The following is a 23,242-nucleotide window of genomic DNA, read 5'->3' as shown; positions in this document are numbered from 1 at the left end:
TAATGCAAATTTTACATAACATTGATGTTGGAAATAAAAATTTTTACATCCAATTGTTATTAAATACGGTGTACAATAACATAGGATCAACTTTGTTGAAAATAAATAATAACACGATTCGCTAGAGTCGAAAATTTGCATCAATGGAGCAAAAAGAATGCAATTTTTTACAATGACCATCTTTATGGATTAATTTTTTTTATTAAGTATTTAATTAAAGAATTTTTTTGCTTCTGCATCATTCAGAAAACAATATTCCACTACTTTGGATAAATTCTTAGCCGAATCCGTTGTGCTATTGCATCACAGGACTTAAATAAATATTTTTTAATAATTTCTTTGTAAACAAGACAACTCACTTTATCAAGCTGAAGGCTAGCTTGGTGCATTATTACTAACCAACTATTGAGCTTTACCTTTAGTAGAATAGTATAACATTCCAATACATTAAAAACTTCATGAAAATATGCATGTTTAGTATGTGAAAAGTTATGTCGAATTTTGAGAAATGGGTTTTTATTGATGTTTTACGAAAATCGCTACAGCTACACAATAAAGAACATTTTGCTTGATGTTATATTTTTCCTACATTTGAGAATAGCTATAGAAAGTTATGCAAAAAACTAATAATGATTTTATTGAAAAATAAAAAAGATATCGCACAAGCAAGTTGTCCGTTTTATAAATTGAACAGTCCTTAGATGATGCATTAGTTGTCACCGTATTTCAAAGCTTGTCAATATGGTTAGGTGCACGAATTGCAAAAATGGTGCATAGCATACAAAAAAATGTATTTTATGTGATGCTCACGGCATTACGGTGCTTTAGATGCCTAGATGATATGATAAACGCTGAAATGGTGCTTGAAGAGCTGTGATGGTGCATGAAGTTTCATGATGGTGCATATCAGTATGAGGTATTAGATACTTAATTGATAAAAAGACATTTCATGCGATCATCATAATACGTGGATACCTAGACATCATGATGGTGTATTGAAAGCTTTGAAGAAGGTGCATGATGTTAGTGTGCTGTATTAGTCGTCACTGTAATTCAGTGATACTCGTTATTTTGTATGGCTAGGTGCACGAATTGCAAAAATGGTGCTTAGAATTCAATGTGGTGCCGAAGTCACCATGGTTCACGCACATGGAATACAGTTTTGGAATACGAAATGCCAAAATGGTGCATGTTATTCGAATATGGTGCTGACATCACTGATTAGTTAAAAGATGGTGCGTGAGTTTAGCCTAGATGATTCTGAGAACATCATGGTTGTGCATGAGATACTAAGAAATTGTATGTGTCAATGGTGTACCATGGCTCAGTGATTCTCAACATTGCGTGGTAAGATCCAAGGTGCAAGAATTGCAAAAATGGTGCATATATTTTTTTATAGAAGGGGGGGCAAGTGCCCCCCCTTGCCCTCCCCCTGTGCACGCTAGTGGGTATCACGTTCTAGCAAAAATCGCGATTCGACTACGTCGAGAGAAATGTTATCCCAAGTAACAATGAAGGCTGAACAGTGAGAGTATTAGCTGAATAATGGGTGGTTAATAGTATCAATGACTGAACACAATGACAGCTGAATATTGGTCTGAAGTATGACTTGTTCGACCTTTTTAATCAGCAATTCATAGATGGCTGAATATCAAATTGAATAGAATATTATTCTTCTGGGGAACCAACTTTGAAACATACACCAACATGCAGAATTAATCATCTATTGTTCAACCTTTAATCAAATAATTTTTGACACCTGACCCAAGTATGTTTTCGTGAAGTTCACATCGCTTCTTCAACCTCAATACAGAATAAGTTCAACTGATGTTCTTGACTATTCAGACACAACAAGTAATGCTCTTGTTTTCGAGGGTATGTAAACAATTGTGTGTGGTGTAGGTGCTAAGGTAAGTGACTATCAATCAGGAGGTCCGAGTTCAATTCCCAGTTTTCCCACAGATTAATTCATACATTCCTAAACATCTTTTCTGGAAGCAGACGCAGCTAATGGTAAAAATAGGCTCACGGAAATACAGTGATAGACATTCGTTTAGCCGAGGCCAAAAAAAATTCAAAAAAGTGTAAGGAAACTCATACAAAAGATTTTATGATAAAACTTTTTTATCGAAGTGATAGTATATCTAGTACTGTTTTATAAAAATGCGATACATCACACTTACATGTACACTGAAACAAAAACGAGGGTAAAAATCCTTCAAATGTAATTTTTTGCCTAGACATTCGTTCAGCCGAATTGTGCAATTTATTGAATTCCATAATAAAAAACCAACAAATTTCGAAAAATATCCAACAAAATCATTTTGTATGGTGACCAGCTTTATAGATAGACTTGTAAATCATGAATTAGATCGTTTTTAGAAGTGTTGTTATATTAATTTTACATGCATCTCGTATAAATATGTCATAATATTGTGAATGTTTCCAAATTGAGATTTGATGTAGTTATTTTTATCGGAAGTGTTTCAAAAGAATCTAATGAAAGTTTCATGACGAGTGCAGGTTGAAAATTTACGAAAAACATTTTTTTTAACAGAAAAAAAATAACGCAAACCATCAAAAAATCACGTATTTAAGTATTGTTTTGATGAAATATGATGGTTTCACTTGCATAAATCACAGCATTTATTACTATTACGTCTTCTAATAGCTCCCAATATCTTCTAGACTGTATTCTGGCTGAAATAACGTACATGTGAGCCGTCCACATTTCGAGAAATGGCACCGAAAGTATTCAAATTTCTAGCAGGAACTACTTGTTTCATAATTTAAACGTTCTTTCCAAATAATTCATGTTAAAAATGAATGTGGTTCACAACTAAGACTCATTTACAATATATTTCTTCAGATTGAATGAAATAACCCAATTGTTTGACCATATCTTGCGTTTTTGTATGAGCATCTGCTTTTAAATAAACAGGGTACAAAAATTCTGACACTTCTTGCAGTTCTTTCACTTAGTAGTCTTCAAACTCATTTAGTAATGCTAGTATCAAACAGGTATACTCCACAGGCATTAGGGCACGTCATTATTTCAACGCAGAACTATTTATTTTAGCTTTTATCAATCCCATTTTAAGGTTTAACCCACCAAAAAACAATATACTTAATTTTTTCATGACATTTTATGCAATAATTTGAACATTTCTAACAATAATTCTGTGCCATATTTTCAAAACTGCTAATCTAGCTTACGTTTGAGTGTTTACGGAAATCATTTTTCCTCAACAAATTTGTTTATCATCGCTCCTCCTTTTCGGGACATTTTTTTTATAATATTTCTCTGAATTTCACAAATAAATAAACTTTTAAGGTCAATTATCTTGCTAACACGTCATAAACTAAATGCCTTGGGGTATATCCTCGAAATATACTCACGAAATGACAAAACATCTATTGAAAACGATTTTTTCATTTACCTCGGCTAAACGAATGTCTAGGCAAAAAATGACATTTGAAGGGTTTTTACCCTCGTTTTTGCTTCAGTGTATATGTAAGTGTGATGTATCACATTTTTATAAAACAGTACTAGTTGTACTATCACTACTATAAAAAAGTTTTATCATAAAATCTTTTGTATGAGTTTCCTGACACTTTTTTGAAAATTTATTGGTCTCGGCTAAACGAATGTCTATCACTGTATTTTTATTTTACTTTTACACAATTAATAAATTTAATTGATTACTGATTAAGGGCACATTAAGCCTTTAATCAGCCTTCCAATGAACCTCGAATCAGCTAAAGGTAGAATAAAATCACCCAAAATTAGATGTTTAGGAGCTGAATAACGGATTGTACCTCTTGTGTACAGCTTTTGTTCAAACACAGGCTGATTTAAAATAGTTGGAGAAACGTTTGTACAGCATCGAATTGTTACCTGGAAATGCTCTTGTTTTACGTTGGTATTACGTTCCAACTGGGACAGAACTTGCTTTCCAATTGGAAGCTATGAGGTTAACTATGGCAGCAATGCGCATTCAGCACACAAACCAATCTTGAACACTATAATTAAGCTTATGTCTTAACCAATAGGTTCAAATGTCGTTAAGCATGACGAAGCCGGTGTCTCATAATGACGTAGATAATTCAGAATGGAATAACTGGTAGGGCAACTGGCATATTCTCAGCCGTTTTGTTCTCTTCGTCAAGGCATCAAATCTTTCCTAACCAAACTGAATTATACGAGAATGCTAACTACAGTCGAACCTCCATGAGTCGATGTTCCTTGACTCGATATCGACTCATGGAGGTAAATTTTTCCATACTGAAAAAAAAATCTGGGTTACTATGATGGTCCCCCCAAAAAGCTTCCTAAAGGATTTTTGTTCCACTACTCGATATTTCCTTGAGTCGATGGTCCCTCCAATATCGACTCATGGAGGTTTTACTGTATTCAGTTATAAGGGTTATTTCCAGAAGTTAAACACCTTTTTCACTGTTTGATCAATTTCATCCCGAAAGAAGAATAGTTGATTATTATTTTGCACACAAATTTCTACCCAGCTTTACAGAATGTCAATTAGGTCAATTAAAGCGGTGGTTACCAAAATAACTCCTTCGACAGTTTAGCGTAAATGATGAAGTCGACCGTACCCAAAGGTCCTCGCAGCAGCATTGTAACGCGCCAAAATCCCTCCGGAATGACGGCCGGCAGCTTCGTGACATCGAACACCAAGTCTCTGTTCCAGTAGTGTCCGGCCGGAAAGGGACACAACCCATCCGGACCAACTTTGGGGTAGTTTGAGGTGCCCTCGAAGATGGATTCGTATTCACGGTACGTTCCGTTTAGGAACTGGCAGAGCGGTTGTTCCGGTATTTTCATTGGGGACAGGTTGAACTGATTGTTGCCCATTCGACTGTACTCCAGAACGACTTGGAACTAGTTTTGAAATAAATAAAAAGTGTGAAACACTGTTAGTTTGAAACGGTTTTGCTAGTTACCGTGAAACTGTTGTCCAGATCGAAAAACATATCAACAGTTCCATTCGCAACGGCGCAGGTCCGGTTGAATTTTGTGACGCGCAAATCGCTGCGAACAATTTCGAATCCCATGGTTTGCTCGACCCGTTGGAAAGTGATTTCCGGTTCTATACCAGTCGAGGTAGCTATCGGAAAAAGTCCTAGCACTACGAAGCCCAAAACGAGCGCGTACTCCATTGTTTTACAGAAAAGGTTCTACAAACATTCTAAATGGAGGAGCGTGAGCTGCTGAACATTGGGAGAACGATAATCGTGCTTGTTATGATTGATCACAGTTATTGAGCTATCATGATTTATGTTGAACTAGCTGTCCCGGCAAACGTCGTACTGCCTGCCTACTGTGTTTTTTGACATGCAGCTCTATAGGGCCGCCCCCCCGCCAAGTCATATGTATGGGAACCCCCCGTTTCAGAGGCCGAAGAGGTCTCACACCAAGCTAAGAACCTTCCCCGGCCCCGACAGTATCCACGTACAAAATTTCACACCGATCGGTCCAGTAGTTTCCGAACCCATAGCGGTCAGACAGACAGACAGACAGACGGAAATCCATTTTTATATATATAGATTTCAAACGGATGTTATCAAGTTAGGTGGCGTGCTCCCACGGTTGCATGTGTGGTAATTGTAATTATTATCAGTGGTTCGAATTACGGGGTTTTGGTACACGCTATGGACTGTTCATATTCGCAAAGTCGATATCTGTGACTTTTCTGTGACAAGTGTGTTACTTGGGTAAGGCCCCAGGTCCAAACGAAGATCCGATCCTGGCCTTAAAATCAGTTATTGCAGAGGCTCCCAGGGTGTTCAGGTCTGATTTACAGAAATGTATGGACAAGGGAGTTTTTCCAGTTTTTTTTTTCGTTTTTTGAGTGAACATACACTTTGGCGTATGAGAAAGGCAAAAACGAATTTTCGGTAGAAGGCTCGGAGAGTCAAGTCCAGGGTCGTGCAATTTCGAAAGGAAAACATGACGTACGACGACTGTAGCAAATCGTTTCCCATGCGAATGGACTGCTGTGATGCTTCATCTCTCACCCAGCAACACACTCGTTCGTTGCTGCTACAGAAACAAGTGTGTATGAAACATGGGATGATACACTTGGATTTTCGTTTCATTTATGAGTCATTGAAATACTTCAACATGCTAAAAACACTATTTAAACCACATTTTTAAATAGTGGTGCACGCCAATAGAATGATAATTATGTTTTATGAAAGAGGATAACAAATTCTACCACTTAAATCCAATTAATCGGCGCCCGTAACCATTGAGAGACTAGCGCGCACCAGTGAGACACTAATGCTCTGACGGGTGAAGCACAAGCAATGCGACCGGGTGGGAGACTACCGAGTGCTACGATGAGTGGAAAAGTTTTTTTTAACGACCGAGTCATTATAAAAATGTATGAAACACTTGAAGTGACTCATTCAAATGTTGCATGAAAGTGTATCATTGAAACGAAATTGTACGCCCCTGGTCAAGTCACATATGCCAATCAACTCAGTTCGATGAATTGAGAGAATGTCTGTATGTGTGTATGTAAAGCCTGTATCGGTAAAATTGGCCAAATAATTGACTGAGAACTCTTTGGTGTATGTTTATTATTTGTGCCAAATTTCATAAAAATCAGTGTGTTACTTTTAACTGTGGGTGAAAAACAAACAGACGTGGTTTTAAGCATTTTGTATAATCATGACCAATTTTCATTCGCATAATAAATAGTTCTTTTACGCTACAGTTCAAAGTTCTGTGATGATAATTATGAAATTTCGTTAGCAGTTATGGTACTTATAGAGACACTTTATTGCAAAATTTCATCAACTTTGATCAATTGGCTTGAAAGCTACTGGTGTTGATAGGGGTGAGTGTAAGTGAAAATTTTAGTTAGTTAGTTAGTAGTTGATTATGTGTCTATTATGTCTGCAAAATTTGATGATTATTGGTATTCTACTTTCAATAGTACTGTTCCCACAGGATCAAAACTTCGACCGGATTTCGGATAAAAGCATTGAACTCAACTCGCGGGTGAACTGATAAAACACTTTTATTGCGAACTGAAAAACAGGCTCGATATAACCGTAATTTATTTCAATCTTCTTCAAAACGGTCGCGGTAGAACCCGACGACGCGACGGTCTGCGCGCACGGTCGATTGCGAGATAACTCACTGCTAATGGTTTGTTTGTACTCTATAGCGTGTACCTACAGCTGATGAGATTCGGGTTGATCGGGAGTAATTAGATTAAAGAGAGATTCTCTTGTGGAACATAGGGTACTGGTTCCCTTATTAAGCATGTGGCTCCCGTTTTCATCCTACGAAAAACAAAGGATTGAAGCGTTGTTTGTTTTATTTCTTATTTTTGTATTTTTTGTTGGGAGTGAGCACGCATGAAAACAAAAAGAACGGAATCAATCGGTGCCGTAATCGCTAGTTTTCGAATAGGATGGATATGGGAGCGTGAGATTACTGATGGAACACATACCCTATGCTATATATTCAAATGTGTATAAACATACCGCCCACCTTGGAATCTCGGCGATTTCAACTACTCTACATCTACACTAAACCTTACTGCTACACTGACTTCCGCTACTGAAACAAGGGATGACGCCGGCGGTACGAAACCGACGACTGCTCTTCTTCTGTTGAAGCTAACCGCCAACGACTGTCGACTCGATGACGATGGCTTCGGATATTCGACGACTGCTCTACTGCGAAAACTGCTGCTGTTCCTTCTACGGTTCTGCCAACACGGATGCACTCGAGGGCTGATACGACGGGCTACCACGGTTGTGGTTGTTTCACACGGATAACCGAACACGAATCCGCTGGACGGTTGTCCCACAGACGGATCGCCGGTAACCCCACGGACGAACGTACGACTGTCCCACGGCCGGATGCCGCGGATCTACGATGGGAAGGCTACCCTGAAAGATGAGAGGGTGCATTTTCATCTATATAACCCAAACCAAAATAGACTTCCCTGGAGCGGAGGCCTCCTGGCCTCCGCGGGCGCCGAAGCACCAACGATGTCCCGGATGAACGATCGAACGTCGGTACGCCGATGATGTCCAGGTCAAGGATGGGAACACTCACTTGCAAAGAGTTACACTCACTTGCAGTTTTGTTAGCTCAGAAGCGTGCAATCAAAAAACGATGTATGGACGACTGTTGCCTGGTGATTTTGTCTAAAAGTTTGCCGAATAGAGTAGGGATCGCACACGCATACCGAAGTCGTGAGGGAGGTGCGAAGGCAACTCTCCACGAGGTGAATGTAAATTACACTCACCTCGTGGAGAGTCGCTTTCACAGCTCTGTCATGGCTTCGGAATTCGTGTGCGACACCTACACTGTTCGGCAAAGTTTTAGACAAAACCACAAGGCAAAAGTCGTCCATACATCATTTCTTGATTGCACGCTTCTAAGCTGAGAAAAAAGCAAGTGAGTGTAACTCTTTGCAAGTGAGTGTTCCCATCCCTGGTCCAGGTTGACAGACTAAACGGATGATGGAGTCCACGGTCCACAGGCAAGCAAACGGAAAAACTATCTGGAAAATGAGAGGGTGCTTTTTCACCTATATAACCCAAGCATAAAATGACTTGCCTGGAGCGGAGGCCTCCTGGCCTCCGCGGGTGCCAAAGCACCGACGATGTCCCGGTCGCACAACGGTGGAGCTTCAATAGGGCGGACGATGCAGACGCATTCTACGATGACGAGCCGATGATGCGGTCGCCGGCGGATCAAGCGGTTCCATGGATACTCCTTCACCACGAACGCATGGATGCAACGCCTCTGCTACCTTGGCAAATGGAAATGGCGACATAATCGGGAACGCTTCAAAATGACGGACAGGACGGCACCGTGGACTTCACACATGCAGAACGATACGATTGTGGCTGGCCACTGAATGACCAACAGGTGACGAATGAGGTACTGATATTGTAGACCTCAAGTGGTTCCGGTAGGCAGGAATTTGGAACGAGTTGGCAGTTCAAAGAAGCAGTAGAATCGACGAACAGAATGTAGATTAGATCTGCTCAGACTCCAGGTTGTCGCGGATCGGAAGGACGCAAATTTTCGAAATGGCCCTCTGATACTCGCCGCCCTGGGCCTTCACAGTAACAACGCGTATGTTACCATCTGATCCGGGGTGGATCTGAATGACGCGGCCCAATTTCCACCTTAGTGGCGGAAGCTTGTCTTCTTTGAGTAGGACTAGAGTCCCAACAGAGATGTTGTCCCGTTTCCGGGTCCATTTGGTCCGGTTATGGAGATCGGACAAGTACTGAGTGGACCACTTGGTCCAGATTTGCTGAACGTAGTCTTGCGCTTGCTGCCACATGGACAGCCGATTCCGCTGCAGATCTTCTAGAGATGGATCTGGAACTGCTGTCAACGGTCGCTGAACCAAGAAGTGACCTGGCGTCAACGCTTCGAAGTCCGACGGATCGTTACTGACCGGCGTGAGGGGCCGGGAGTTGAGGATCGCTTCAACTTGTGGCAACACGGTGATCATCTCGTCGTACTGCAGCACACGGTCGCCGATGGTACGCTTGAAATGACCCTTGAAAGACTTCACGGCGGCCTCCCAAAGACCACCGAAGTTGGGGGATCTTGCTGGAATGAAGCGGAATTCTATGCCGCCCTCGATCGCTCCACGGACGATGGACTCCTGGAACGTTTGGTCGATGAACAGCTGCCGTAATTCATCCAGTTGGCGCTTGGCTCCCACGAAGTTTGTGGCGTTGTCGCACATGACCAGGATCGGTTTTCCTCTGCGAGCCACGAACCTTTTGAAGGCGGCAAGGAAGGCTTCGCTGGTAAGATCGCTAGCCAACTCGAGATGGACTGCCTTCGTAACGAGGCAGATGAAAATGGCGACGTAATGTTTCGTGGGAGTCGCGCGACGAACAGGGTATTTGATCAGGAACGGTCCGCAATAATCCACGCCTACTCTAAGGAATGGAGGTGCCGGAGAGACTCGTTCCGACGGAAGATCAGCCATAAGCTGGTCTAGCACCTTCGGCCTGGTTCGGAAGCAACGAACGCATTCGTGCAATACAGAATTAGCAAGACTCCTGATGCGCGTGATCCAGAAACGCTCACGAACGGTGGACACGAGAAGTTGCAATCCGGAATGAAAGTGCTTGCAATGGTAGTAGTGCAGGACCAACCTTGCCAGTGGATGATGGTGACTCAAAATCATCGGATGTTTCCGAATCGCTGACATTGGCGCCTTGGCTAGTCGGCCTCCCACACAGAGGATTCCACTGACGAGAACTGGATTCAACCTGCTTATCGAAGACGATGGACTGACTGGATTGTTCTTGTTCAACGCTGCTATCTCAGCTAGAAAGGCTTCTTGTTGCGCCAGCTGAACCAGGAATGTCAAGGCCTGCTCGTGTTCAGGGAACGTCAGACACCCTGTGCGTCTGTCCTGTCTGTCGTGCTGTGTGTTGTGCACGAACCGGCGGATGCCAGCGACCAACCTGACTAAACTGAACAGCGATGAACGGAGACTGAATATTTCGCTAACGGACTCAGCCGTCGCTGGGAGCGCAACGACCTTCTTCTCTTCCAGTATGGCAGGATCGATTTCCTCTTCTGGAGCCTTGGACGGCCAGATGCTCGCGTCCTGACGAAGCACAGCGGTCCCTCGAACCACTGCCTTTCGTACTGTAGCTGAGCTGGTGTCATTCCCCGAGAGATGATGTCGGCGGGATTTTCTTCACCGGCTACGTGGTTCCACAGGCATCCTTTCGTGGCGTGTTGGATTTCCGACACACGATTCGCAACAAACATCTGCTACCGTGACGGCAGCGACGACAGCCAGTACATCACGATCGTCGAATCGGTCCAAAAGAAGGCGGTGTGCTGAATTGCTGTGCTGGCGACGAACTTTTCGTATAAATGACTGAGCAGCAATGCTCCGGAGAGTTCCAGCCGGTGAGTGGTCTGAACCCTTTTCTTCCGCTTCAGATCTTCAAGTGGTGCGACCTTGGACTTGGCTGTGATGAGGCGCACTTCTACGGAACCGCCGAAGGTAGTACTGCGGAGGTAGAGGCATGCTCCATACGCCTTGTTAGAAGCATCGCAGAAGCCATGAACCTGAACGGACGCCAGATCCGTACTGAACGCCACCCATCGAGGAATCGATAACGACGAAAGGGCGGAGAGATTTCTCCTATACTCGATCCAAAAATTCTGGAATGCTTCGGATAACGGTTCGTCCCAGTCGCACTTCTGCTTCCACAGGTCTTGAACGAATATCTTCGCTGCGACGATGACAGGTCCCACTAGGCCGATGGGATCGAATAAACGAGCTGTGTCCGCAAGCACAATTCGCTTGGTGATGGGTGCCTCTGAGTTCCACACAGGTGAACGGAAGAGAAAACTGTCTGAAATGGTGTCCCAGAGCAGCCCGAGTGTCTTCACTGGAGTGTTCGCAGTATCCAGCTCAAGCTCCGGCCGGCGGTCGACGAGATTCTCTGGTAACTGATCCAGGAGTGCGCTGGAATTGGAGTTCCATTTTCGCAAAGTGAAACCACCGGAGGAAGCAAGCTCGAGCATTTCTCTGGTTAACTGCGTAGCGGCTTCAAGGTTATCGGCTCCACTCAGCATATCGTCGACATAGTAATCCTCCTTCATTGCCTTCGCCGCCACAGGATATCTCTCGGCCTCAAGTTCTGCCAGCCGTTGCAGACACTTGGTCGCCAAGTACGGAGCACATGCTGTCCCATACGGTACTGTGGCTAACTGAAACGTGCGGATAGGTTCGTTCGGAGTATCCCTCCACAGAATGCACTGAAGCCGTTGATCTGACGGATAGACGAGGATCATCCCCAAGTAACCACTAAGCACTGGCGTAAGCGGTCTAAAGGTCATACAGCAGCTTTTTCGTGTCAATAGGCTCAGTAGGAAATTTTCAAATGCTATCAGGCATTATAAATAGTAAGCACTAAAATAAGCCGTATATTAGTATATGACGCTATGCTTTAGTGCTTGTAAACCCAGTGTCTATCAGCCGAATAAGAAGCCTGACAGTGCTGTTAAAAGGCTTGGCGTGCATGACGTTTATATCAATCAAAGCTGATTTCAAGGAAAACAAATCTGAACCGAAGCAAGACAATAAAATTTCCTCGGAAATTTCGTACGATCGATAGATCGTCGGACACTTCAATCATTAAATTGAAACAGAAAATGTATAGCTGCTTCCTCGATTATGATATAAATGCATCGGATGTTTACCTGTGCAATTTCAATTGTTTTTCCTACAGACGAACACCAAAACTAATTGATGGGCCCCATTCTGATTCCTCTTGTTACGGAACCTCGTCAACCTCCCAAACTTCCCTAGCTGCATCTCCTGCAGATTTCTCTCCACCCTCCATAAAACCATTTTATACATTTCCAATGCGGCCACATTGTGCCCGATTTCAGATCCGAACATCGGATCATCCGGAACATTCGGATCAGAACATCAATGCTGTCCCAACTTGTTGCCTTCTTTTCCTTAAATACGGTGCTGAGCAAACCGATCTCTTGGTGCATCGATGGAGCAGATGGGAAACGTGAGGACATCCACTTGAAACTAACAACCCCGAGGACATCAGATCGAATCTGGATCAAGCCGTAAAAAATCGAAGAAAAGTTGACTTCGATGGAAAACATCCAGAGAAAAAAATAAAGAAAGTAAATAATTTTTTTTTCTTTTTTCTTGACCCATTTTTGACAACTCATTCACCAGAGACTCGGTACGCAGATTGAAACTGGCCGTATATCAGCCGAATATTTCGCCAAAATTGGCTTTTAAGCAGATCTATTATAGGATGTAGTTCTAATGAGCTCTGTTAACATTGCTCTTCATGTGGATATAGAACCAACTTGGTGCCAATTTTTACGGCTTAGTGGTTACTTGGGTCCGATACATTTACTCCACGTCTGCGACGACGGCTATTCGGTGAAGACGGAAACGCAGTTGAATCGCCAGCAGGTCATCCTGAACGACGGGTCCGACCATCAGGGCATCGTTTAACGAGACTCCTGTGGACGTTTTGCAGGATGCGTCGAATACTACCCGCAGCTTCGTCGTGGTACTGTCTGACTTCAACACTGCGTGATGCGGAAGGAAGTAGATGGGAAAGTCTGGATCTTCACTGTCCACCTGCTTCATATGGCCAAGCTGCTCATATTCACGGATGAACTGATGATACTGAGTCTTCAGCTCGGGGTTGGCTTCTAGTCGTCGTTCCAAGGCTAAGAAACGTTTAGTGGCAATCGTTTCACATTCGCCAAGCTGCTGCATGACGAACTCCTTCTTCGGCAACGACACCATGAATCTGCCACTGCTATCCCGAGTTGTTGTCTCGTCGAAGATGGTCTCGCACGTTGATTCTTCTACCGACTGGATGCTACTGGACTTGCAGGACTCCAACTCCCAGAAGCGTGCTAGCTGGTCCTGGATGTCCGCTAGCGTGCAAGAAAACGAAACTGCTTGCGTTGGACTCACTGGTTGATCAGGAATGCGTCCTGAAACAATCCAACCGAAGACAGTATTCTGCAGAGTTGGTCCCTCCTCGCTAATCTTGCTTCGTCCTTCGGTGAGAAGATCGTAGAAATACTCGGCACCGATGATGATGTCGAACTGCCCGGGCTCACAGAACTGTGGATCGGCCAACACGATGCTGGATGGCGGCTTCCATTGACCGACGTTGACCCTTTGGACTGGCAGAGAGGCTGTCAACTCCGGTAGAATGTAGAACGACATGTCCTCGTTGTAGGACGAAATATCACCGGACCGGGGAAGGATCCGAGCGTTCACTCGTCTACGGGATACTGAATTGGAACCTCCGATTCCTTGAACAGTCAAGTGATCGGGAAATCCACGGAGTTTCAGTTTTTGACTGAAATTGGTGGTCATGAAACAGAACTGCGAGCACGAATCTAGCAAAGCTCTGGCTAGTCGTGTCGCACCGTACTGGTCCTTGACAGAGACCACGGCAGTGGAGAGAAGGACGTCTCCGGTACGGTTGCTCACTGAGAGGGAAACGGAGTTCTGGCTTGTGCATGTCTGATTTGTGGTGTGCAGTGGTTGAGTGTTTGGCGAGTGAGTAACAGGGAGAGCGCTTGTGGACGGTGTAATGGTCTGGGTTGGTGTGGAATGGCTACTGGTGTGTGGTTGTGTTTGGTGTTGCTGCTGGTTTGACGATGGAGGTTTCTTCTGCGACGGGACGGAGGATTTGACAGGTGGAGGTGACTGCTGGCTTGAATCAGTGCGCAACAGGGAATGATGTTTCTGCTGGCAGTGATGACAGCAGCCCTTCGTACACGACTTCGCATAATGTCCAGCAGTTAGACAGTTCAGGCAAACTTTACTCCGCCGAGCCACGTCGAGACGTTCTGGAACCTTCATCTTCAGGAACTTGAAGCAACGGAACGCTGAATGGAACGATTCTCGACAGTAGAGGCACTTGTTCCACGACTGAACTGCAGCATTGCTCACGCCAACCATCGAACGCTTTTCTTGGACAGGAATGGAATTACTCGGCGCAATTGACGGGAGTACAGAACAATGCTCACGAAGGAACTGGATCAAATTCGCGTACGTCGGAACCGCATTTGATTTATGGTGTGCCTCCCATTGTCTGAGAGTGGCCGGATCTAATCGCGAGCAGATCATGTACACCAGGATGGTGCTCCAATTCGCCGTGTTCTCTCCTATCTTGTCCAGCATCAACAGGTTTTTCTCAAAGTCGCCGATCAGCTTGCTCAGCGACTCGTAGCTCTCCTTCTTCATCGCCTCCACCGAGAATAGTGAATCCAAATGGGCTTTGACGATCAGCTTCTTGTTCTCGTACCTGCGCTCCAATGCTACCCAGGCTACGTCGTAGTTCGCTTCGGTCATCTCCACAGAGTTGATTTCCTGGAGAGCCTCTCCGGTTAACGACGATCGCAGGTATGTGAATTTGTCCATAGCTGACAACTGTTGGTTGTTGTGAATCAAGCTACGAAACGTGTCACGGAATGTGACCCACTCTCTCAGCTGTCCACCGAAGCCCGGCAGTCGGATTTCTGGGAGCTTCACTCTCGAAACAGCTGGAGCGGCTGCTGGTGGGGGTTGAACACCGGATACAGCAGCAACGGGGGTCGATTTGGGTAGCAATCGGGTGAGGGCAGCCTTGATTTTGTAGTAGACGTTCTCGATCTTCATCATGATCTTAACGTTCGCTTCTTCCCTCGCTTGAATCACGCCGGCAATACGAGCCTTTCGCTGTTCCTTGGTTTCCTTCTGGTCCACTTCTTCTTCGTCTTCGGAGAACACATCTTCTGTTAACAGCTCTATCTTTCGACGAACCGCATGAAACTCCTGAAAAACTTCCTCCAATCGCTGAAGACGAATCGCCACTTGATCGACTAGGTCAGGGCTGTAATGTTCGACGAAGTACTGCATCCCTTCCAAAGTCTTCCGGATGTTGCGATCCTGCTTCTCCAGCTCACGAAGATCGTTCGTCATGGTCACTGATCAAGAATTCACCACCGCACTCAATAATAATGGTATCAAACACTGCACTGCCACTGATACTGAATCACTTCCACTGTGCACTGATTTTTCAAAAAACACCCGCAATCGACTCGACGTCCCGCGCGACCTCGCGAAGTAGCAGCACCGACAAACTGACGTGCCAGCTCATACAACTTTTCCAATTTTTCTTGGCAAATAAGTTCTCCTTTTAATCACTAGCTCCATCTGCGCGATGATTTACACAGCTTCCTCTTTATGTGTGCGTGCGCACAGGAGCTTTACCTTGTCAAATTATTTTACACATTTTGAAGTAATAACCTGCATTCAATGTTTTGCGCAATAAGAAGACATTTCGTTATGAACGTTAAAAAGAAATTTCATCCGCTGAAAGTTTTTATGTTTGGGAGTTTTTATTTGGGGTTCATTGACTATTTTGCTTCATATCGAAGGATTTCTTTTAATAGCTCCGTTGCATGGTTGATTGTATCTTCTATTGGTTAGATAGAAATAAGAGTGCTTGTGATGTTTACATTGATCAGCTGAAAATTTTCGTGCTGTTTTATGACGTCTTCTTCAAGGTTTCTTTTGTCAAAAGACGAAAATGACAGAACGAGTTACGATTTTTAAACGGTTTGAGGTTTAAATTTCTTGCCAATCTTGGAAACAGAGTGTCACGTCGGTTTGTCGGTGGTAGCAGACTGACGACGATCGCTTATTGACAGCAAGAGAGGACAAACCAAAGCAGACAACAACCAATGGAAGAAAGATGCCAACAATTCCTAGACCAACCGACCCACCCGGGGGGATAATTGCATTAATTGCAGGGGCTCAATCCCACTCAAAAACAAAACTCGCATAAACGCTAATCGAATTTATCGGTTCGAAGGACCAAAAAATGTTCCCACAGGATCAAAACTTCGACCGAATTTCGGATAAAAGCATTGAACTCAACTCGCGGGTGAACTGATAAAACACTTTTATTGCGAACTGAAAAACAGGCTCGATATAACCGTAATTTATTTCAATCTTCTTCAAAACGGTCGCGGTAGAACCCGACGACGCGACGGTCTGCGCGCACGGTCGATTGCGAGATATTATGCGTTGCGCGAAAATTTGTACGCGCAAGCGCTCATACATCTCCGCCTGTAAGAAATATCATTTCGGTGTTTTCGGCCCAGTATTCCTTGGTCAATTCGCGCACTTATTGTAGAAGACACCATAACGATTAAACATACCAGCGGAGGTCTATTAGCGATTTTACACCTTTTTCGCTCTCTATTTTCTTGCAACGGGTAATAACTCACTGCTATTTATTTATTTATTTATCTGGAATGTAGGTTTAACCCTTTACCATAATTAAATCTTAAAATGTAAAAATACTTAGAAATATGCCAACACATAACAATTAATACAACTGGCCACGATAAAACAATCTCAACTTATTTTTTATCACATTTGTCGTCATATCCAGGGAAATAACGTTCTTTACCCCATTGAACTCATGCATGAATCGGATCACAGGCTCATGTTTCAGGTAATTTCGGGTCCGCAGCGGGGGGTTGAAGATTCTACGTTGGCGTAAATTTGTAGAGTTATGGTTGAACTGGATTTTGGCTCTGAGATGTTCACTTGAAACTCGCCCTGTTATAACGTTGGTGAAGAATACAATATCTGCTATCCGGTGTCGCGCGAATAATGTGTCTAAATCGACTAATCCACACAAGTCCTGGTAACACGGCATATGATCTCCCGACCACGGTAGATTTCGTAGAGCAAACTTCACGAACTTCTTCTGAACTCCCTCTAAGCGCTGAATTTGGCCGGCGTATTGCGGTCTCCATACCACGCTAGCAAATTCCATTTTCGATCTAACCAGACCTATGTATACTTGTAGAATCGCGTGAGGGTCAAAAAGATCTCGTCCAAACCTTCTGAGAAGTGCAAAAAGATGCAATGCTTCCTGTACGATTCGATTTACATGGTCGTGGAAGGTTAGCGCATGATCAAGAGTCACTCCTAGGTCCTTAACGGTCTCAACTCGTACCAATGGAGATTGTTCATACTGATACGTATAAACGAGCGGCTGACTTCTTCGTGTGAACGTCATCACTGAGCTTTTGCTGGCATTAACGCAAAGTCCATGTTCTCGGCAGAAACTACCGAAATGTTGTAGATCAGCTTGTAGAGAGATACAGTCTTCAACCGATTTTATTGCCCGAAAAATCTTGACGTCGTCGGCGTAAATTAAGACGATTGTATTTGTCATATGGTCTGGCAAATCGTTCATTACCATAACAAACAAAAGGGGACCGAGATGACTCCCCTGCGGAACACCAGAATCAATTTTGAAAGTCGAGGACTCTTCTCCGTTTACCCTCACGTATTGAAATCTCGCTCCCAGATACGTTCTCAACCAATTGAATATCGAGCCCGCTATTCCAAATTGAGATGCTGCTTTTAGAATACTCTCTAAGTCTACCACATCAAACGCCTTGCTCATATCAGTATATATGCAATCGACCTGGAATCCTTGCGAAATGTAATCCGTTACAATGGAACAAAACTCGCACAGGTTCGTAACGACAGATTTTCCTTTTATAAATCCATGCTGAGAAGCCGAAAAGTTTGTTTGAACGGCCTCATATAGATAGTTATACACGAGCGATTCAAAAAACTTCGGCATCGCTGACTGGATAGCTACAGCACGATAGTTTTCTACATTATTTTTAGAACCTTTTTTATAAATAGGTGAACCGGACGATATCCTCCATAGCGCCGGGAAGTATCCATTAGAGAGAGAAACATTGAACAATGTATGTAACGGATCGACGATGACCTCTTTCAACGCTTTGAGCAAGGTATTCGAAATTTGATCGGGACCTACGGATTTGTTGCCGTCGATTTTTTCCACACCATCAGTAATCGAGTCACTTGTTATTTCAAACGACGCAATGCGACTTCCGGTTGAACTTACGGTGGTGTAAGAGGTAGAGTCTCGGTAAACAGTCTTGAAGAAGTCGGCAAAGAGGTCAGCTGCCGATTCGTCGCCCTCAGATGATCTTGTTCCGTATTTAACGTTCTCCGGAATTCCCTTTGTTTTACGTTTGCTGTTTACAAACTTCCAGAATGCCTTGGGGTTCGCCTTGATATTCATTTGGATGTTTTCGATGTATGCCTGATAAGCACTTAGATGGGCTACTTTGAAGGATCGCAATAACTGCTTGTATTCTTCGATATTTTCAAGCGTAGGACATCGTTTCATGCGTTTGAATGCTTTTCTCTTAGATTTGAGCAAACGTATCAACGGTTGACTAAACCACTCCGGATAATTTGTCACTCTTCGATTAGTTGAACGAGTATCGATGACAGCATGCCGCGTGAATATTGAATACAGCACGTAATAGAAGCTTAATACATTGAAGTCGATCCAATTTACTAAAACTTCAGATAGATTCGGTCCGTTACAAAACACTCCAACCGAACGTAGAAAATCGAACATATTTGCAGCTCTTTCTTCCATACCATGATTCAAATACTCTGCTTGAGATATGAAAACATCTTCCCATGATACTGATCTCAATTCATTGCAAACATTCTCCACATCCATTGATTCGAGCTTCAGTCGTTTCTTGATCATCCCTATATTGCTGTGACTGTCGTTCACCGATTCAACATCCACATTTAAAGCCATGGCATAGTGATGTAGCTCGTGCTTTATGAGTGGATCGGTTACAGCAGTTTCACACACAGTTAAGTCAGTGGTGAATATCAAATCCAAATATGTATTGTTTTGGTTTGGTATTCCACATACTTGTCTGAGGCCCACCGATGAGAAACCGTCCACAATAGTTGTTTCGTTCTGCGATGTTATACGATCAGGTAAATAGAAATTATCATCCGGATCGTAGAAGCGCTGATTCCATTTTATATTCGGTAGGTTGAAATCACCAACGACCAGTAGTTCGTTGCTAGGATGCATATCATGGATGATGGACTCCACATATGACACCAACGTTCGATATCTTGCTGCACTAGAGGTAGGTGGTACATAGCAGCAACACAATAACAACGTACCGCTGCTGGTGTCGAGCTGCACACAAATTGCTTCATTGTATTCAGCTTGTGTCCGCTCTGAGCTTTTAACTCTTGAATGAACTGCAATAAGCGCTCCTCCTCCGCAGGTTTTATCACTATTTTGAGGATTTCTGTCACATCGATAGATGGAGAAACATGCTGGAAACACTATGGCATCATCTATATTCGGATCAAGGTGAGTTTCTGTGAAAGCATAGACATCAAAGTCCTCCTCCAACGACGATAAGAAAACGGTTTTCAGGCGATCGGCTCCTCGGATGCTGTTCATATTTTGATAGTAGATGCTAACGGTTCTTTTTCGTTCAGAATTTCCGATGTTCGCTCCAACTGGATCATTTGAAGGTGCTGACAGTGCCGCAATAGATTCGTATACTGGTGAGTTTGAAGTCAATACTGTAGCGCGATTCGACAATTCGCTCATACGTCTACTTTGTATTACAGGTTCTCCCACATCTGAACTCAAATCTGGCCCAACTGCATCCCGGACAAATGATGATACAGATGCGGTAGGTTCATTGATATTGTTGCTTAAAGGACATGTTGTCAATTGCTCTTCTTCTTCTTCAGTTACACCGACATCGCATTGGACTGTGAAGCATTCTCCACTGAGCCCACGCGGATTACGGAGGATCCTCCGCTGCGTATCGAATCTCGTCCGGAGCTCTCTCTCTGTGGAACAGTACCCTGTGACATTTGTGCATCGGACGGCTTCCAAAAATTTCCAGATTGGCGGCTTTTCTCTTCAAATTCGCGAAAATAAACACCTCTGGGCCAAGTCGACGTGGAGAGCGCCTTGGCCTTTAGCTCTTGTTTTATTCCCACTTTGAACGAGACAAATGACAACGTGCCAATGTCTCGTCCTTTGGGAACTAATCTGAATACCATAATCTCGTCCGAGTCCAATCTTGACTTGACCATACTGGTAAGTTGTTCGGTAGTGACTTCTGGCGAAATTCTTGACAGATACAGCCAGAACTTCGGTTCGTTTTTATTTATGTTTGGAACCATCACACAAGGGAACTCAGCACTACCTTCCCCAACCGAAACCCGTTTCTTAACGCCCTGAGACGGTTTGGCAGTATTCGCACAAAAATCCTTCGAACTCTGGTATTATCACGAATTGGACGCTTGCTAGTTTTTGGGGTCAATGAGTTGGAATTGAGGAGAATAGCAAAGTTGGATCGGATTTCGGATTTCAGTTCACACATCATTTCAGCCTTGAGTGTACTAAGAATATCATTGTGCTCAGTGAATTGCTTAGCACAACCTGCCTCATGAGCCGATTTTACTGAGTTGCGGAATCGAATGTCGTCCATCAGTTTTGAGCACGATACACATAACCAGTAAAGTTGTTTGATCCTAGCCACTTCGCCTTGCATGCTCTCCGGGAGACCGCTGCACTTCGGATGAAATACAGCTGCGCAAAATCCTTTACACTTGACGGCCATTGCCTCGTCCAAATCGTTCGTGCAAGAATGACAAACAGCGCTCATGATGACAAACAATGCAGGGCGGTTGGTAAGGCTTAAGTGTTATGATGGATTTCAGACTAATTTCCGAACTATTGCACAAAAACTTCACTGTAATTCAATGTGTTGTGCATTCAAGCGAAGATAACAATAATTTCGAAAAATTTCACACGGTAAGTACAAAATAAAACGAAAAAATATTCAAGACGTAAAACAAAAAACGTATTTGACCACGGCCTTGTTGTTGACTGCTAATTGTTTGTTTGTACTCTATAGCGTGTACCTACAGGTCACTGCATGAAATTCTTTCCTTCTCTTTCACTCTTACAGAAATTTTGTAAACAACAAGGCCAAGAAACGTCAAAAGCCCATACAAATTCAAAACAGTACAGTGCCCTACAGCTGATGAGATTCGGGTTGATCGGGAGATCGGGAGTAATTAGATTAAAGAGAGATTCTCTTGTGGAACATATGCTAGGGTGTTAGGGTGTGACAAATTCAAATGTGTATAAACAAGTACAATCGATACAATAAAGGGTGCTGACTATTTGCTGTCTGAGGGGCAAACATCACGTTCAGTCCCAATACATGTTTCGACTATAAAATTGTTGATATTGCATCGATTTTTTTTTTGAATTTTACCTATGCAACAAATGTAGGTTGAAAGGTTTGTGTTGAAAAATTCAGCCATTTCTTTGCCAAATTCAAAAGTTACAGCGCCGACAAGCAAAACTAGGGGCTGTACAAAGTTCATTGACGTATATTCTACTCTTTCACTGCAACAACAAAAAGTACTGCACTGATTCACATGAAATTTGGTAGGTTAAATGAACACATTTTAAGATGTTATTAGGCAAAATTTGAGCAATTTTAATGTATGTATTGCAGAGTTACAACTGTATTTCTGTGTCCCGTTTATTGCGGATACAGGCTTTAACCCTTATGTGGCCGGCAGGGTACCCGGGTACCCAGCACCCATTTAAAATACACGGTGTAGAAAAAAGCAAAAAGTTTGCCGGCCACATAACGGTTAAGTATGTCTGTGCGCAAAAAAAGTTCACTCACTTTTACAGCACTTCCCATTTGCATCCGGATTATAGCTCGAATCGAACCGGAATTTTACCGCATTGTTTGCTATAAAAAATAGTCTGGATTGATCAAGGCGTTCCGGAGTTATGGTCATTTGAGAGATTCGGACCAGCATCTACCGGGCGTATCAAAAACTGAACCAAGCCCGATCAAGCGACACATCAAACTGCGGGGATTTTTGTAACCTTTAGTATGGTTGACGAATTTTGTGCAGAAATCACACTGGAGACAAGAAATTTTAGCGATGTCAGCCCAAAATTCAAGTTGGCAGTTCCAATTTCAAGATCGTGGCTGTTTAGTAGAGTTTTTGTCTTCAAAACCATGCAATATGGGATATATTTGGTATGGGAAAGATGTCCGGAGTCAAAAAATGGCGACCGGAATATCCAAGATGGCGACTCCTCATTGGATTTCGTGGTGCTTTTGGCACGTAGGCTACCATACTAGCGTGCTTCAAAAAATTGTTTTTGCTCCACACCGCTAATTCGATTCCTAATCAGATTATATGCCTTCTCCGAAAATTTGAGCTCATTTGGATGAAAATTGAGACTGCACAAGCCCTTCAAAGTTTGTATGGGAATTACTATGGGAAAACGATGTTTTTCATTCAATCCACCGTAGCATTTCCCCAAGTGCCCCAGTTGGTTAGTTGACCCTTGGTAATCCTAGGCTACTCTATCAGCTACAACTTTGCCGAAGACCGCATTCAAATCGGACGCCTCATTAATTAGTTATCGATTTGCATCCAACTGGGCAAACTTTAACAGTGATCCTACAGCTTCCCAGCAGGCAACATTGCTGCACATGGCGCCAAAGATAGCACACTGAAATCATGGCTACTATGTTTCACTGCAAAGTGCAGTGATGCCCACCGAATAGTTTAACCATCATGAGCAAAGATTTCGATTCTGGATTAAAATCGGTAACTAATTAATGAAGCGTCCGATTTGAATGCGGTCTTCGGCAAAGTTGTAGCTGATAAAGTAGCCTAGGATTACCAAGGGTAAACTAATCCACTGGGGCACTTAGGGAAATGCTACGGTGTATTGAATGAAAAACATCGTT

General features: G+C 43.3%; 3 protein-coding genes across 3 annotated transcripts; all 3 read right to left on the bottom strand.

Moving 5' to 3' along the window:
- Nucleotides 1-4,461: 4,461 nt before the first annotated feature.
- On the bottom strand, nucleotides 4,462-5,519 carry LOC109397170 (uncharacterized). Its single transcript, XM_019669505.3, has 2 exons — nucleotides 4,963-5,519; nucleotides 4,462-4,900 (listed from the first exon to the last, which is right to left on the bottom strand). Exons 1-2 carry the CDS (start codon nucleotides 5,176-5,178, stop codon nucleotides 4,562-4,564), a joined length of 555 nt encoding a protein of 184 aa, XP_019525050.2. The 5' UTR covers nucleotides 5,179-5,519; the 3' UTR covers nucleotides 4,462-4,561.
- Nucleotides 5,520-9,029: 3,510 nt separating this feature from the next.
- LOC134288602 (uncharacterized) lies at nucleotides 9,030-11,842 on the bottom strand. Its single transcript, XM_062853907.1, has 2 exons — nucleotides 10,812-11,842; nucleotides 9,030-10,689 (listed from the first exon to the last, which is right to left on the bottom strand). The coding sequence occupies exons 1-2, from the start codon at nucleotides 11,840-11,842 to the stop codon at nucleotides 9,030-9,032; spliced, it is 2,691 nt and encodes an 896-aa protein (XP_062709891.1).
- Nucleotides 11,843-12,932: 1,090 nt separating this feature from the next.
- On the bottom strand, nucleotides 12,933-15,515 carry LOC134288600 (uncharacterized). The gene has a single exon (XM_062853904.1). The coding sequence runs from the start codon at nucleotides 15,513-15,515 to the stop codon at nucleotides 12,933-12,935; it is 2,583 nt and encodes an 860-aa protein (XP_062709888.1).
- Between the last annotated feature and the right edge of the window lie 7,727 nt (nucleotides 15,516-23,242).

This window comes from Aedes albopictus, chromosome 1 (genome assembly GCF_035046485.1).
Source record: "Aedes albopictus strain Foshan chromosome 1, AalbF5, whole genome shotgun sequence".
Taxonomy (NCBI): domain Eukaryota; kingdom Metazoa; phylum Arthropoda; class Insecta; order Diptera; family Culicidae; genus Aedes; species Aedes albopictus.
Note: the sequence above shows the minus strand (reverse complement) of the source record. Positions and strands in the feature narration are given on the sequence as shown.

Bases quoted from the DNA above. Each gene is read 5' to 3' on its own strand.
- LOC109397170 (XM_019669505.3), bottom strand. From the start codon at position 5,178: ATGGAGTACGCGCTCGTTTTGGGCTTCGTAGTGCTAGGACTTTTTCCG. The intron at 4,901-4,962 runs GTAACTAGCAAA...TTTCAAAACTAG, and splicing joins ATCTGGACAACAGTTTCACG to TTCCAAGTCGTTCTGGAGTA.
- LOC134288600 (XM_062853904.1), bottom strand. From the start codon at position 15,515: ATGACGAACGATCTTCGTGAGCTGGAGAAGCAGGATCGCAACATCCGG.
- LOC134288602 (XM_062853907.1), bottom strand. From the start codon at position 11,842: ATGATCCTCGTCTATCCGTCAGATCAACGGCTTCAGTGCATTCTGTGG. The intron at 10,690-10,811 runs GTAGCAGATGTT...GAATGACACCAG, and splicing joins CTGTCGTCGCTGCCGTCACG to CTCAGCTACAGTACGAAAGG.